General features: G+C 45.7%; 1 protein-coding gene across 6 annotated transcripts in view; it reads left to right on the forward strand.

Annotated features, from left to right (window-relative positions):
• Kansl3 (KAT8 regulatory NSL complex subunit 3) overlaps positions 1–3,189 on the forward strand; it is a 34,453-nt gene extending 31,264 nt beyond the window's left edge. For all 6 annotated transcript variants that reach the window (XM_041655654.1, XM_041655653.1, XM_041655655.1 and 3 more), the window contains one exon: positions 1,261–3,189. In XM_041655654.1, the coding sequence (XP_041511588.1) occupies positions 1,261–1,281 (21 nt within the window). In that variant the 3' untranslated portion in view covers positions 1,282–3,189. The remainder of the gene's footprint in view (positions 1–1,260) is intronic.
• Positions 3,190–17,614: the final 14,425 nt, after the last annotated feature.

The raw sequence follows: 17,614 nt of genomic DNA on the forward strand, positions 1-17,614 counted from the left end.
GAGTCAGTGGTTTATTCAGTATGTCCTATTTGTTTCTTTTGGCTGTTGTTGTCTGGTGTATTTCTTGGAGATAGGGTCTTATTGCATAGTCCAGGGTGGCTTTAAACTTTGATCTTCTTGGCTTAACCTCTCAGATGCTAGGATTGCATACAGCAACTATCTCATCTTATTGTTCTTCAGTTTTGTCCTGTTTTGTTTGTGATGGGGTCTCCTGTGTTGTTTAGACAGATCTCAGATGTGCAGTGTCTTCCAAGTGCCAGGATTAGAAGACCTGTGCCACCATGCTGTCTTCTTACTGTTTCCTACATCCCCTTGTTAATTTTATTATATACAAAGGAAATAAGACCCTATTAAAGGAGAACACACTGAGAAAAGAGCCTACTTTTAAGAGGAGTAGCATGCCCTTTTGATTAGCTTCTATTTCACTTGAGATTTTAACTCCATTTATTGTTAGCCTATAGGTAGGTGTGTGTGTGTGTGTGTGTGTGTGTGTGTGTGTGTGTGTTTGCTTGCTTGCTTGTTTCCACCTCGTGTGTGTGTGTGTGTGTGTGTGTGTGTGTGTGTGTACTGTTACTGACCAGTTTTATAAGACATCATGTCAGTCCTTCATGGAGTCCCTGCTTTAAAATCAGGACAGTCAACTCCTGTGTGCAGCCCTGTTTTGGGTCTGTATAAGCAAGTAGGAAGTGGATTTTCTGAGTTTATCAGACCCTTCTTCATCCTCCCCCTTACATGTTCTTCACCTTCTCTGTGGTCCTGGGGTTTTTGATAGTGTGAAGTGTAGAAACGTGGTAGGCTTATTGAAAAGATGCTGTCCTTCCACCTGGCCTCCCTCTTCCCAAACTGAAAGCTTCAGCAGTCTGGTACCTTTAATTCTGTCTAGTCACTCACCTGTTTTCTGCATTCCTCTCCTTGGGTGTGATGAATGCTACTAAGAGCTGATGATTGTGAGTTGAGCATGGGTTATACTATTGATGGTTTGTGCAGTTATCTCCCTTAATCCTCGTAGCAATCCTGGGAAGCAGGTGCTGCCATCTTTTTCCACAGGTGAGGAAAAGGAAGCTCAGAAGCCCTGTGAGCTAGTGAGCCCCTTGCCCACAGGAGTAGCCAGATGAGCATGACACTAGAGGGTCTTTGTCTTGTGTGTTTTCTTTCCTATTGATCACTACATTGGATTGAGCTTTAGGAGTGAGATGATTGGATCAGAGGAGTGGTTTAGCCTGGCCAAACTTTAACCCTTTTTCACCTTCTGCCTCACAGCGCCTGCCTCCAGCACCCTGACTACGCCAGCGACATGTCCTTACCAGGTTGGTGACTGCTGCCTCAAGGTGAACAGTGTGGTCCTGCTGAGCCATCTGAGTGTCTGAAGAAGTCCTTAAGACAGTCGTTTTCACCTCTCTACCAGCTGTCTTTTGGGTTGGGCCTCTGGGTCTCGAGAAGGCATTAGGCCAGGTGGTAACAGGGGAGCGCTATCCAGGGCCAGCAGGTTGGTTCCTGGAATCCCCAGCAGGACTCGCCATGTATGGATTATTGGCATTTCCTCCCCAATACTAATGTAATTTGACTCCAGTGTCAGTATAGAACTGCTCACTGCAGTTTCATGTGAAGGCAGGGAGAACTGGGCTGTCAGCTTTGAGTCCTTTAGCTGCTGGGGAAGTGAGGAACGGTGGTTACCAGGCCCCTTTCTCTTCTTCACTATGCTTTATGCACTTCCTGTACCAGAAAGTCTGTAGGTCCAAAGACAGAAAGTGAGGGATGGAGCAGCCAGAGAAAGTGATTGGCAAGACACCCACAAACCCTATGCTGCTGACAGTTTGGACTTGGGACTCTGCCTGACACTTGAGGACACTTGAAGATTAGCAAGTAAAAGGGAAAACCTGAATCCCTGAGAATCCTCTCTGGTGCCTGGGGATGGAGCAAGTTGACCAGCTACCCTGTTGTCACTGCTGTTGTAGGAGGCTTGGGGAGGTAGGACAGTGAAGAGTTTTGTTTCCTTTCCTTAGAACTTTGACTTTCTGCTGAGAAGTAGGTTGTGGTGACTACTGTGTGAGGCTCTGGTGCCAGCCTGAGCCTTGCAGATCATGGTCTCTGCTGATGAGGGCACTAAAGATAGAGCTGAGTCTTTTGTTTCCAATGACACTGTATAGATCTAACTTGGAGCTTGACTCTGAGTTTCTGTTCCAGAGCAGGCTCCTTTCCATTTCATACTTAGAAAGTTTCTGTCAAGTGAGAATAAAGCAACTCAAATGTGATTTTGTTCACAGGGCCTCCCCTGTAATCTGAGTGGAACATGTAGTGTTGAGGAGCCTCAGGCAATTCAGGTCAGACATATGATAGGAGTAGAGAGTGGTCTCCAAACTCCACACCCTCGCCTTGGCTGTGGAGCTGCACTTGCAGTGCTTCACAGAGTGGGGCTGTATTCTGAAATTCAGAAGGCATTGAGTGAATTTGAGAAGGTATGAAATCTGGAAGAAGCCTCCAGTGCTGGGGCTTTATTAGCTTCGTCATTCAGAGCATATAACCACCAAAAAAGAGAGGATAAGACTGTGGGGTTCTGTGAAACTTTGAGGGATCATTTAGGTTGGCAGGGGGCTCTGAGCAGCCCTTTGTGACTTAGGAGAACAGCTTGAACAACACTGGAGGGGCTGCTCCTGAAAGATGCTGCCCCTATGTTCTGGAACCAAAGAAAACTTGTATTCTGCTTTGGTGGTGAATCTATGTACATCCCATGGGTGACTTCTGAGGCATGGCCTATATACCTTGAAGAACTGCAAAACTGAGGAAGGGGAGCTACAACACACTGACCTTCACCTTGAGGGACTGACCAACAAGGAAGTGGCTGAAGTCTGTAGATCACATTCCTCAGATCCCATTCAAACCACACTACTTGGAATGTGGAAAGACACTTGACTGTACCCATCTTGTGGCAGACTTGAGGGCATAGCCTCAGAAGGTAATACTCTTATGGAGTATGTAGAAGGATCAGGAAGGCTTTAAATTCTTGGGCAAGAGATGTATTGTAAATGCCCCGTGGAAGATGTCTGTGGCTTTCAGAAGAGGTCACAGGGATAGAGACTTGTCCACCTTTGGTTGTATCACTATAATAATTTGGGGGTGGATGAATTCAAAGAAGTGAGCCATCGTGACGATTCTGATCTTACATTAGCAAAAAGAATAAAAAAAACAAAACAACCAACTTTGCGTTGCTTTACCTTGTTTTCATTTGATTTTGCATGCTTTGGAAATTGCCTGTGTAATGGAGACAGAGAGAGAGAGAGAGAGAGAGAGAGAAATGGTACTTGAAGTTATCTTGGTGCTGTCAGATGCTGAGGCCTAGGCACTGTAATTCTTAAGAAACATCAAAACAGCCGGGCGGTGGTGGTGCATACCTTTTTCCCAGCACATGGGAGGCAGAGGCAGGCGAATCTCTTGAGTTTGAGGCCAGCCCGGTCTACAGATCTAGTACTGTTACAGAGAGAAACCCTGTCTCAAAAAAACAAACAAAACGTCAAAACAAAAACAGGTTTCATGTAGTTTAGGCAGGCCTCATATTCACTGTAGCTGAACTGGCCTTTAACTCACCATTCTTTTGTTTGTGCCTCCTGAATGCTGGGATTACAGGCATCTACTGCCACACCCAGTTGTGGAAGATGTGTGAGCTGATGCCTGTCCTGGGTTCTGAGATGGAAAGCAGCCTAGGAAGTAAGGAGAATGTGTCCTTTTCGGTTTTCCCATCATTTTGCTTTAGCGGAGCACTCACTAGACCTCAGTCTACACACAGAGTCCCTCACTGTTGGTCCTAGCAGACAATTGGCATCCTAAGTGCCCTTTGACCCAGAAATAAGGACTTAAAGGTAGACAAGTGGATTCTAACCTTCAGCTTGTATATCTGTAGCAAAGGGGACCTCCTCCACCCCTTTTATCTTTAGGCTCTTCTAGTCTTCATCTCAGAACCCAGAACAGACCACACACTCTTCTTCCCCCCTTAAAGGAAGCCAGTTCAGCTGTATAGTGACTCTCAGGCCTGCCTTGGCATTGGTACCCCTGTGGTGAGCTCTAGTAGACTGATTGGAACCTTTGACACACATTAAACTATCTTTAGCAAAGCTGATTATATTTTCCCCCTCACTTTTATCTCTTAGGATCACTGAATCTGCTGCTGCATCAGATGAAAGTTGAGGCTCTGATACAGTTAAGATGAAATGAGTCTTTGTTGCTTTTCCTCTCCTTTTCTGGTAGTTGGAAGGAATAGAGACTCAAAACTACCTCCAGTGGGCATTCTTCACCTCCCAGCTCCATGTTTTGAGACTGGTTCTTACTCTAGCCCAGGCTGGCTAGGAACTCACTTAACCCATAGCCTAGGCCAGTGTTGAGCTCCAAGCAATCTTCCTGCTTCAGTCTCATGAGTACTGAGATTATAGGCATGACCCTGAGTCTGACTTGAGAAGACATCTTACAGACTGGGCGCCTTGCCTTGGTGCTTACCTTATGGTTTTTGTTTTCAGGATTTGGTTGGGTTTCTTTTGGTTGGTTGGTTTTTTTGTTTTGTTTTTTTTGAAACAGGGTTTCTCTGTGTAACAGCCCTGCTGTTCTGGAACTAGCTCTTGTAGACCAGGCTAGCCTCAAACTCACAGAGATCTGCCTATCTCTGCCTCCTGAGTGCGGGGATTAAAGGTGTGTGCCATCAAACCGCTCAAAATGGATTTGGTTGCTTTTAATTTTATCTTTTAACTATTTTACTTTGTGTGTATGAATGTTTTGTCTGCATACGTGTGTGTGTGTGTGTCTGTTGGAATCCCTGGAACTGGTATTACAGACACCATGTGGGTGCTGGAAATTGAACCCAGGATCTTCTGCAAGATCAACTTGTATATGCTCTTAACTGCTGGGTCATCTCTCCATTCCCCCCTGATTAATTTTTTTTCCTGTTGTCATAGGACTGCCCAGCACAGCCTGCTTAGTGGATTCCTATCTCTCAGTTCTAATTCCAAACAGCCCAATTGACCTGAGCCTACTTAGGGGCTGATTCTTAACCCACTCACTCCATAATCCAGTAAGTCATGCAGTTCATATCACTGTCTTTCTAAAAGAATCGAGAAACATGAACTATTGTCTGTTTTGCTGTGTGTATGCTTCAAGACTGATAGGGCCTGTGTGGCCTCACCAACGTTCCCTCCACTGCTTGCATTGAACCTGACTAGTATACCAAAATGAGGAAATTAAGGACTGGGGAGGATGACTCAGGGGGTAAAAGTGCTAGTTCATTAGCCTGATGACCCAAGCCTGCTTCCCCGAAACCCACATAAAAAGCTGGATTGGTTGCATGCATTTGTAATCTCAGCACTCCTACAGGAAGGTAGAAAGCAGAAACAGTTCCCTGGAAGTTTGTGGGCCAGCTAGCCTGTAGTTCACAGTGCAGCTGCAGAAACAGGAGAGACCCTGCCTCAACAAAGTAGAAGGGAAGAACCAGCTCCCCAAAGCTGTCCTCTGATCTCCACTATTGTGCCGTGGCATACAACGCACATACAGTTTTCTTTTTTAATGAGCAAATTTTGATTCATTATGTGTGTGGTTCTCTGTCACTGTATTCTTGCAGCCACAGTCAAGGCTTAACTTCCCTCTGCACAGGGTTCTTGTCCTACACCTTTTTTATATTTATTTATTATGTATACAATGTTCTGTCTGTGTGTATGCCTGCAGGCCAGAAGAGGGCTCCAGATCTCATTACAGATGGTTGTGAGCCACCATGTGGTTGCTGGGAATTGAACTCAAGGACCTTTGGAAGAGCAGGCAGTGCTCTTGACCGCTGAGCCATCTCTCCAGTCCCTTGTCCTACCCCTTAATGTCACTGCCCATCTTAGCCCATAGCAACCACTGATCCCTTCTACAGCTCTGTAAATGGAATAATATATAAATAGAGCCGTACAGTACATGACCTTTGAGTTGTCTCTTTCCCCTTGGTTTAATCCCTTTGATGTCTATTCAAGTTGTGTGTGGGTTTAATATAGTTCATTCCTCTTATTGCTGAGTAGTAGTCATCATGTGGGTATGCCACAGCTTAAGCATTAGCCTGTTGAGGGATCCTTGTTTCCTTTTGTTTTTGAAACCAGAGCATGTAGCTTAAGTTCAGTCATTGAAATTTTCAAGATTAACTGGATGCTACAGCAGCTGTCCCTTGGTTTTATCTGCTGTTCCTTCTCAGAATTCATGTTTGAATATGCATTAGCTGATTTTTTGGATGTCTTATTTGTCCAGTCCCAGTGTGCTGTTTCTTGGTTTTCACACCCCATTTACACTTTCGTGAGCCACATCTGTTACAGGTCCACTCTGAAGACAGAGGGCCTTAGAGCTACAGCGGCAACACAGTTATTTGCATGTTTCAAAATACAACGTTCCCTCCATTATCTTGCTTCTGCATCTGCACCAAGTGGTTGTATGCAAGTTTTTTTTTTTTTTTCGAGACAGGGTTTCTCTGTAGCTTTGGTGCCTGTCTTGGACCTCTCTTTGTAGACCAGGCTGGCCTCGAACTCACAGAGATCCGCCTGCCTCTGCCTCCCGAGTACTGGGATTAAAGGTGTGCGCCACCACCACCCGGCATGTATGCAAGTTTTTATGTGGACATTTGTTGTCACTTGGGGGTAAATGTCCAGAAGTGTGATTACTGGATCTTGTGGTAAAGTTTTAGTTCTTAGCTTCTCTAGACCAGCTGCGACAGTGTGCATGGTGTATGAGAGAACTGCAGTCTTATCCTCACTACCTTTTATATCGTCAGTCTAACGACATGCCGGTGATGGCCCGTGTGGTCTTTTATTTATTGAGTCTTGGGATGTGGTCCACTTTGTCCAGTGCTCTGACACCTACGGAATGTGTATTCTGATGCTGTTAGATTCTATAGGATGTCAGTAAAATTCTGCTCGCAGTCACCTTCTTAAGTATCTTTGGTGGTATTCTGCCATGTTTTGTCAGGATAGTGTCGAAATCTCCAACTATAATCTGTTTTGCAGTTCTGTTCTTTGGTACAAATGCATTTAGGAATCCTTTGTCTTTTTTGTGGGTTGACCTGCTTATCATTGTGTAATGTCCCTATCCCTGTCTGAAGTCTGTCTTAATCTTTCTCTGACTTCTGTCTCTTGCCACCCCTACCCCCAGGGCCTGTACACACTGGGGTGCACTCAGTCCCTTGGCTTTCTTTTGATTAGCGTTTGTATTCTTTTTTCCATTCTTTGTTTTAAACTCACCTGTATGATTATAAGAAATGTGAACGTCTAGTGGACTGACTGTGTTTAGCATGTGATTTTCCCTCTGACAATCTTTCAATTGGTAGCTTTAGACTGTTTCCATTACATATAATTATAGATATGTCAGGGCTTCAGTCTGCCCTTTTAGTTCCTGTTTTCTGTTGTATTTGTTTTCTTTTTTCCTGCCATTGTGGGTTTCTTGAACCTTTTTTTTAGAATGCAGTTTGATTGGCCTATAGTGTCTTTGCATATATCTCCCTATCCAGCCTTTTTGATGTGTGCTCTGAGGTGTTACATTATATGGCATAGCTTGTTTATGGTGCTGAAAGTCCAGCCAGGGCCTAGCATGCAAATTGAGTCCTCCCCCATGACCTCCCCACCAAAAAAGTTCAACTGAGCAAACATTTAAAACTAACAGATATTAGCTAGTAACACTATACTGCATTTGTTTAATAGACAGAGCAGTCCATGTCTCTGGTAAGTAGATCTAATAGGAGAAGCCACCAGTGCTACTGATGGCTCTGATGGAGTGAAGACTCACAGTGCATAGTTGCTGAACGGTCTGTGTCATTAGCACTTTACTCAGAATGTCTCTTCCGATGGTAGGGCTTTTGGCAACTCGTTAGTAATGTCTGATGGAATGAATTCTTCCTAGCACTCAGACTCTCCAAGGTAAAAGAACGTGATACAGGGTCCTGTGGGAAATCTGGGGCAGTTTTAGGATTTGATTTGGGAGAAGCAAGCTGTCAAAAATTGCTGTAAAATTTCACTTAAGATCATGAGTTCCTAGCTGGGTGGTGGTGGCACACGCCTTTAATCCTAGCACTTGGGAGGCAGAGGCAGGCGGATCTCTGTGAGTTCAAGACCAGCCTGGTCTACAAGAGCTAGTTCCAGGACAGGCTCCAAAACCACAGAGAAACGCTGTCTCGAAAAACCAAAAAAAAAAAAAAAAAAAAAAAGATCATGAGTTCCTGAAAAACAATCTCATTTGACTAAAGGGACAGTGAAACATCCGGGAGTTGGTTCTAGAGATCCAGTTTACTGGTGAGTTTTATGGCACTTTGATGCCAAGCTAAATGGCCAAGGGTCATTTTAGAAGAGGGAACCCCAGTTGAGAAAATGCTCCTATGATTGGCCTGTGGGTAAGCCTGTCATGTTTTTTCTTGTGATTGATGTGGGTAGTGCTGCCTCTCAGCAGGTGGTCCTGAGTTCTCTAACAAAGCAAGCCAGCAAGCAGCACCATCTATGACCACTATATGAGGCAGGTCCCTGCCCTGTTTGAGTTCCTGTCCTGGCTTCCCTCAGTGATGGAGTGTGACCTGCGAGTTGTAAGACGAAATAAAGCCTCTCTATCCCCAGTTGTTCATAGTCCCATGTTTTAGCGCAGCAATCAAATCTCCCCCTAACTATAAAACATTTGGCATTGGCCTCACACCTACTAAGCAGTCTACCATTGAGCTATATTCTCAGCCCTGGAAGAATTTGTTTGTGGTTCCGGACATTGAGCCCAGGGCTTCGGTCTTGATAGACAAACACTGACATTGAGCAGCATGTTTATTTTGAGGTAGCTTGGCTAAGTTGCCCAGTTAGAGTAACTAGACTTTGTTCTGGTTTTGAGGACGGCCCAATTGGAGAACTATTTGCACAATTAGACAACAGGATATTTGGGGTTTTCAGAGTTTCATTTTCTGTGTTGAAGCATTTTGCCTCCATTTATGCATGTGTGTATGTGTAGCCAGGGGACCAGAGGAGGGCGTCAGGTCCCCTGGAACTGGAGTTACAGTTTTAAACAACCATGCGGTTGCTGGGAATCAAGCCCAGCAAGTGTTCTAACTGCTGAGCCAGCCCCACTACTAAGCACTGTTAAGTTGACCTGGTTAAGGTTTTTCCTTTTAGCCTTCTAGTATCATATTCTTATATAAAATACATAAACTCAAAACTTATGCTTCAGCATTTTGTCAGATTGCCTGATTTCTTGATTAATGAGACATTTCTTGATTAATGATTGATGTGGGAGGGCACAGCCCACTGTTGGTGGTGCCACCCCTGGGCAGGAGATCCTAGGTTATATAGGAAAACAAGCCAGTAAGCATCCTCTGCCATGGCCTTTCCTTCAGTTTCTGCCTTCATGCTCCTCTTTAGTACCTGCCTCAAGATTCCCTCATTGATGGGCTGTTGGTCAAGATGAGTAAGCCAGTAAACCCTTTACTCCCCCACTTGCTTTGGTCATAGTCTTTATCACATAGAAAGCAATCTAGGGCAGTCAGTCTGGGCTCCATAATCAATTCCAGACCCTGTCTTCAAAACAGAGCAACAACAAAAACCCACATTGCTGGGGCTGGAGAGATGGCTCAGCAGTTAAAAGCATGTGCTGCTCTTGCAGAGGACCTGGGTTCAGTTCCCAGCACTCACATGGTGGCTCACAACCCTCCTTAACTCCAGTTCCAGGGGATCTGTTCTACCTTCTGACCTCTGTAGACACCATGCACACATGTGATGCACATACATACATGCAGACAAAAAAATGATAAATACATCTAATAAAATTTTTAAAAATGTTTTTCTTCTAGACAGGGTCTCTGTGTAATAGAACTCTATTTGTAGATCAGGCTGACCTTGAACTCAGTGATCTGACTGCCTCTGCCTCTCTTGAGGGCTGGGTAAAAAAAGTTTTTTGCACCTTGAAAGTTATAAATTTAATTTGCTTAATTGGGGAATTTCAGAAATATTAAATAATGTAAGCTTATCTCTAAGCCAGGCATCAAGTCAGGCAGGGAGGCATCTAGCCTCAGGAGGCAGATGGATCTCTGTGAGTTTGAGACCAGACTGGTCTACAGCTACAGAGCTGTACATCCAGGGCTACACAGAGAAACCTGTCTCAAAAAACAAACAAAGACAGGCATCATTTCCTTTCAAAGGTCTCTATCTAACACAGTTTGATAAAGCCATCCTCGGGGAAAACACAGTTTACAGCTTCAGTTCTAAACTACATCAACTTTCAGGGCCATAAATACACAGGGAAACAAAACTCAGGAAGCTTTCCCATTAGTGAGCCTTTGTCTTCCCAGCAGCTATAAATTCCTTACTGACCTGAGCTCAAATATACAAATGGCTGAGTAGAAGGCTCCATGCCCTGTTGTCTTCCCCCTACGCGCGGTGACCTCTGTAAATCACTGCAGCCCCTGACCTGTCTTAGAGCCCTTGCTGGTTTGTGTGTCTAATCTGATGACACCTTTGGGAAGATGGTACTTGTGACATGAGGAGGACCAGTGTGGAGGGACCTAGGTAACTATCATGGTGTTAGGTAACTATCAATGAAAAGTCGTGGGTGCCCTCACCCACCTTCACTCCTCTGCCCCTGGAAGAGGCGGCTTCTCTCTGCCTTCCCTTTCTCTTCCTCACTTGGACTCCCAATTCCCTTTGTCTCCTTAGTTTTCTTTTGATCTTTGCAAGTATAGGCTGCCTGGTCCACTCCAGACGTTAGTCGCTTCCTCAACATGAAGGCTAGACTTCCCATAAGGAAGACAAGGATTTCTTCTTGGCCCCAGTTCTTGGATGCAACTCTGTTCAAAGCTGTACTTACTGAAAAGTGTAGTGGTGTATGTGTTTGTGTGTGTGATATCTAAAGTCTCTACTATTCAGCAAGCTTTCTTGTTACAAATCAGGGAAGCCACACTCTTCGCCCAGCGTCCTTCCTGTACCAGAAAGCTGGTAAGCTTTGGCAAAGGTGCTGTGCATGGTGGTGCCTGTCTGGAATTCCAGCATTTTGGAGGGGGGTGGACAGGAAGTTTAGAAGTTAAAAAACATCACAACAAATACTACTAGATATCTGTATTTAAGACAAGATGAGGCTGGGAGATGGTTCGCTCAGTAAAGTGTTTTCTGCAAAAGGACCTGGGTTTTGTCTCTAACCCCTGTGAGAAGCTGGGTTTGGTGATTCACACCTATATCCCAGAGCTGGGGCAGAGACTCTAGGGTACGCTGGCCAGCTAGCCTAGCCTAACAGATGTTAGAAAGACTTTCTCTCAAAACAGAAGCAACAAAAACGCGCAGGTGTGTGTCCCCCGAGGAAAAACACCTGAAGTTGATCCCTAGTCTAGCACATGCACGCACACACAATGAAAATAGGCCAATAAGGCTGGAGATGTGGCTCAGTGGTCATGTTTGCCTAGCAGGCGTGGACTGTACATCTGTTATAGCAGCAATCTGGAGCTGCAGGCAGGGGGAGCACAAGTTCAAGCTCATCCTTGGCTACATAGTAGGTTTCATATGATATGACTGACATATTTGTTTTTCTATGTAGTATTCTGTTCATAGTTTGAACCCCACAGGTGCAGACAACAGTCTGCCAAGAGCATGGTCTCCTTCAAGACCTGCGAGCCGTAAGTGAAATGACTAAGCAACTCCTGCCTTCTTGTTCTATGTAGTAAATAGGGGCGGCGGGGCTGCGTCCCCAGCACCCCGGCTGCCTGGCTAGCTTATGCCCGAAATAACAACACACAAACTGTATTCATTTAATCACTGCTTGGCCCATTTCTATCTAGCCTCTTCTAGGCTAATTCTCACATATTAATTTAGCCCATTTCTAATCATCTGTGTTGCGCCCCTAGGTGAGCTTACCGGGAAGATTCTAGCCTATGTCCATCCTGGGTCGGAGCTTCATCGCGTGTGTCTGCCTGGGAGCTGTGAGCATGGCATCTCTCTGATGCATCTGCTCCCGAGATGTGGAGTCTGAGCTCACTTCCTCTTCCTCCCAGCGTTCTGTTCTGTTTACTCCTCCCACCTATCTTCTAACCAATGAGGGCCAAGCAGTTTCTTTTTATTTAACCAATGACCTTCCTCCATCAGTTCTACAGTGAGTTCTGGGAGTGGATCACTGACCCGATAGTCTGATTTCATTTTCACTTTTCTGAGACAAGGTCTTGCTATTGTAGTCCAGGCTAGCCTTAAACAGAGACGTGATAGGAAACAAAGTAGAACAATATGTCCTCAAAGACTGTGGACAAGTTTTTAAATACTGGGTGACATCTGCTCTATAATACTGTTTGTTTGTTTGTTGTTTTGAGACATGGTTTCCCTGTGTATCACTGGCTATCCTGGAACTCACTCTGTTGGCCAGAATGGCCTTGAACTCAGAGATCTGCTTGCCTCTGTCTCCTGGGTGCTGGGATTAAAGGTGCTGGGCTGGTTTTGTGTTTTTTTTTTTTTGGTTGTTTTGTTCTTGTTATTTTAGGTTTTTTGTTTGTTTGTTTGTTTGTTTGTTTTTTGAGATAGTTTCTCTGTGTAGCCCTGACTGTCCTGGAACTCACTTTGTAGACCAGGCTGGCCTCAAACTCAGAGATCATCCCAAGTGCTGGGATTAAAGATGTGAGCCACCTCTGCCTGGCCATTTGTTTCTTTTTAATTGCGAATCTGTTGATCCACAGATAAAAGTAATTCTGATGTGCTTGCCAGTAGAATGCAAAAGAAGGCAATTTAGGACATGGACAGTAAAACATCTACATTTCCCAGCATAACATTCCACAGAGTGTGAGGATTAGGCAGTAGAGCGAATGTCCCAGGCAATTCCATTCATAGCTCCTAGATCTTCAAAAGGAAAATACTCCTCAGATCTGGGGTTTCTAACCGGCAGGACTAAATCAAGATGCACTTTAAAAATGTGAAGTCTCAAGGCTAGAGATAGAGCTTAGTGGTTAAGTGCACTGGGTTCAATTCCTAGCATCCACATGGTGGCTCACAACCATATGTAACTCCAGTTACAGATATTCCAGAGGATTTGATGCCCTCTCTGGCCTCTTGCCAACACCAGGGACACATGTGATGTACATTCATACATGCAAATACATATGCAATATATAGACAAAGCACTTTACACTTAATAAAAAATTTTTAAATCTGACATTTTGGATTCAGGCACAGATTATACTGCTTTAAATAGGGAGTTAGTGTGCCTTTTTCCTTTTTATATATTATTTTATATGTATTATATATAATATATATATGTGTATCTTGATTGTGTAAACGTGTGAATGATTGAACATGCCATTCTCCTGATATTTGACAATGAAGTTCTGTTTGCAAGATAGTGTAATCATTTAATGACTCATGAAGAGGCCACCTTTCTTTTGGGTCAAGTATATAATCTAGTATATTATTATTATTATTATTATTTTTTATTTTATTTTATTTTTTTTGGTTTTTCGAGACAGGGTTTCTCTATAGTTTTGGAGCCTGTCCTGGAACTAGCTCTTATAGACCAGGTTGACCTTGAACTCACAGAGATCTGTCTGCCTCTGCACCCGAGTGCTGGGATTAAAGGCACATGCCACCACCGCCTGGCTAAGTGTATTTATTATTAAAACACTTTTGAGCCATTTTTCTTAGCTGTTATCAATAGCTATAAGCACAAAACTTATCTAGAATTCTCCCTCCATGGCTTCTTTATCATACAGACTTTATTTCCCATTGTCCACAAATTACATTAGAGTGTTCTCAAGCTTCTGGCTCCTCTGGTGTCTCTTACCTTGCTCTGGTACATGGTTACAACAGAACTTCAAATACCCTTGTCTAGATGAACAGTCTAGTCCTGAGCAGCCTCAAAAACTCAAACATTGCACTCGGGAGGCAGAGGCAGGCGGATCTCTGTGAGTTCGAGACCAGCCTGGTCTACAGAGCTAGTTCCAGGACAGGCTCCAAAGCCACAGAGAAACCCTGTCTCGAAAAACCAAAAAAAACAAACAAACAAAAAAAAAAAAAACCTCAATCATTGAAGATGAGAAACAGAGGAGGCCCAGCATGCACTACCAGAGAGGACTTACCAGGCTGTCAGTCCGAAGGTCTACAGTGCTGACCCCAGTACCTTGTGTAGGTAATCCCACAGCTCCTGCAGCAGGTTGGAAGGTGGACACAGGAATCCTGATGTCCCAGAAGCTTGCACCAGCTAGCCAGACAATGGCAGCAGTGGGCAACAAAGAGACCCTGCCTCACACAAGATGGAAAGCAAAGACGGACACCTGAGATCATCCTCTGATTCCCCACTCGTCTCGTGTGTGTGTGTGTAGACGTCTGTACTCATGTGTATGTGTCACTCTACAAATGACATGGTAAGCTCACTTCTCCATCCCACCTAGCCACTGCTGAAAGGATCTTTCTCCCTTGGCTCTGCCTTCATCCTATGGCCCCCCCTTCCAATTGATTACATTTATTTGTTTGGTAGGGGGTACATGCATGCCATGGCACACATGGAGGTCTGGTGGGGGTACATGCATGCCATGGCACATATCTGGAGGTCTGGTGGGGGTACATGCATGCCATGGTGCACATCTGGAGGTCTGGTGGGGGGTACATGCATGCCATGGCACACATACAGAGGTCAGAAGGCAACTTCCAGTAGTTTTTCTCCTACCATGTGAATCCTCGAACTCACAGAGATCCACCTGTCTCTGCCTCCCGAGTACTGAGATTAAAGGTGTGCGCCACCACTGCCAGGTGTCCTCAGACCTCTTTTAACAGCTTTTCCCTATTGCTTCCCTTTCTGATTACTACCCAGGCATCAAACTGTAGCTCATGGGCAAGCAATGCGTAACCTAGGCTTCTTGGATTGAGCTCCCAGTGCAAACTCTCCTTTCTTAGTCTTTGCTCCTGTGGGAGGGAAACCACTGGAGCCAGGCTGAGATGTGGCAGTGAGGTCAGGGACCGGCATCAGACAGCCCATCATCAAGCCCCAGACAGAGATGGCACCGATGTGGCAGGTGAACCTCCCCTCCCCTTCCTATAGCCTTGGCAGACATTACTAATCAATTGCATCACTTTCACAATGAGTCAGTCCAGAGCTGCAGACAACCACAAAAGTTGACTTGCCATTCTTGACCCAGACACTATCCAAAAGTCAGAGTGACTCTGACTCAGAAGGCAAGCTAAAGGGTAGCGGTCAGAACACATGCAGGGGTTTCAAAATTGGTAAGGTAAAGGACAGGACAAGGCATGGCCAAGCTGGCAAGGGAAGCGGTGACTCACATTCATAGAGCCCTCGTTTACGGAGCTTTCTCTAAATACCCTGACTCTTGAGGTTAAACGACTCACTTGATATTACAGATGAGACAGAGAAAGGGGGTGCACCTGGTGTCACCCAGCCTTTCGACCCACATGGCACACGCTTACTCTCAGCCTCAGCACAGGTAGCTCAGGACTCGGTCAGCCTCTCTTCTAACGAGCCCCTCAGGACTGAGACTCACGAGAAGGATGGCAGGCAGAGCCTATGGCTTGCTGCTGGTCATCTGATCACTGCCTGGGACAGCAGCTCAGGACAGCGACAAAAGCTTTGCAGACAGGAGACACTCTGGAGTGCACAACTATTACGGCTTCAATGCAGTTTAAGCTACCAGCAAATGTCACTGAATACAGATTGAAAACAGGTGTCCATAGCAACCTCTGGGTTAAAAGCTAGCTATACCTCACACATTGGTACCCTCAATTGGTAGTTATTTTGCAAGGTTCTGAAAATTAGGAACTGGGACAGAGCCGGAGGGGGTAGCTCACTGGGGCATGTCTTTGGAGGTTTTACCTGATTGGAATGCTCTCTGAAGAACTTCCTGTGCCACATGGTTCTGCTACCATGATCTTCTACTCGGGCATACAGGACCCAGTGGCCGTGGGCTAAATAAAGCCTCTGAAAATGTGAACCAAAGAAGTAACCCCTCCTCCAAGTGATTTCTGAAGGTCATCTGGTCACAGTAGTGAGAAAAGCAACTAATACAGGATTCACATTGAGTCCGTCCATCACGGCCTGGTATTCGGCTCTCTCTCATGCTTTGAGCCCCTCACGAGCTCTCTTGCCTGATTGGCCTTCATTTCTATTGCTTGCCAGGAAAGAACCCAAGAATGTCACTGGTGCACTGGCTGTGGGAGAGTGTCGGTCAGAATCCTTTTGCCTTCCAGTTTCCTGGTCTTTCCTCTCCACCTTAAGGCCCAAGCATGCAAGAAGCCTCTGAACATGTAGAGGTAGGAGTTTCTCTTGCAAAGACCCCCATTGGTAGCCCTCATTTCCTGCTCTCTTTGCAGTATGCCAGTGCCTTTCCTACACAGGGGAGCTCCACAGCTAGGGCCAGGAAGATGGAGGCTTCCAGGAGTAGCAGCTGCCCACAAGAGGCTGGGCTGCCCCTGGTAGGCTGGGGAGTGTGTTCAGCCATCCTCTGCTCTTTATCAGGGTCTAGGGCCCGTTCTAAATCACAGTCTGGGTCAGAGAAGGCAGGTGTTCAGGTGGCCCAGTGAGTGGCGCTCATTTCGGGAGCTTGTGCCCACATGTGTCCACCTCACTGGCCTGCCAGACCAGCGATTGCTCTGCACTCCTGCCCAGGAGCCCTCTGAGGAATTGAGCAGTAACGTTCTTGGAGTCATTAGCTAAGAAAATTGCTCTTGATTCTATAACCAATGAAGAACAGCAGCTGCCACCTAGTGTCTGAACAGTGTTACAGCTCCACCTTGAGTGGTAGGAACCAGGATGGTTGGCTAGGAATAATCTTTAGTTGCCCAAAGGGTTGGGCACCAGAGGAGCGGAAGGACTATGGTAGATGGATTCCTCCCGTCCTGATTCAGAAAGTCATCCAATGTGGCTACTCAAGAGAAACGCAATGGGTTTTTTGTTTGTTTGTTTGTTTGGTTGGTTTTTGAAGATAGGGTTTCTATGTATAACAGCCTTGGCTGTCCTGGAACTCACTTTGTAGACCAGGTTGGTCTCGAACTCACAGAGACCCTCCTGCCACTACCTCCCAAGTGTTGGGATTAAAGGCATGCGCAAGACACGCAATGTTTTAAATGCTGTCAGTTCTATTGTTTTTAAACACCGAAGGGCTGGATGTAGCTCCATGGTAGAGCACTTGCCTAGCATATGCAAGGCTCTGGGTTCCATCCACCACACTGGAAAACAAACAAATACATCAAAACATCTCCAGCAGCCTCTGCTCTTACCTGAAATCCCTTTAAGGCCATGGAAGTTTCTCACTTGCCTCTGGCTTCCCCTAAGGTCCACTCTGCCAGCCTAGGGCTCTGGCCACCCCAGCAACTTCATGTGAGAACTACACTTTGCTGCCTCTTGTACTGTGTAACTTACCCTGGCTGCTGTGACCGCCTAGCACACGCACTGTCCTTGTCTGTGGTGTTTCAGAGTTCCCATGCCTGAGCTCTTCTGACAGCCCCTTTCTGCTCTGCCTCATCAGGCAGCCACTAACTGAGTTCAGCCAATCCTCTCATCGCCCCAGCCCACCCCAAGTGCCCACAGCTCACCAGGATCTCAGGTCTGGAGGCCTTACCACCTGTTCCCAGCTCTGCCCTCACTGGCTTCACTCCCTGGTCCCATATTTATGCCCTTCCCTGCAGCC

The sequence above is a fragment of the Microtus oregoni genome, unplaced genomic scaffold (assembly GCF_018167655.1).
Source record: "Microtus oregoni isolate MIOR12 unplaced genomic scaffold, Mior012 000007F_ref0000211, whole genome shotgun sequence".
Classification (NCBI taxonomy): Eukaryota; Metazoa; Chordata; class Mammalia; order Rodentia; family Cricetidae; genus Microtus; species Microtus oregoni.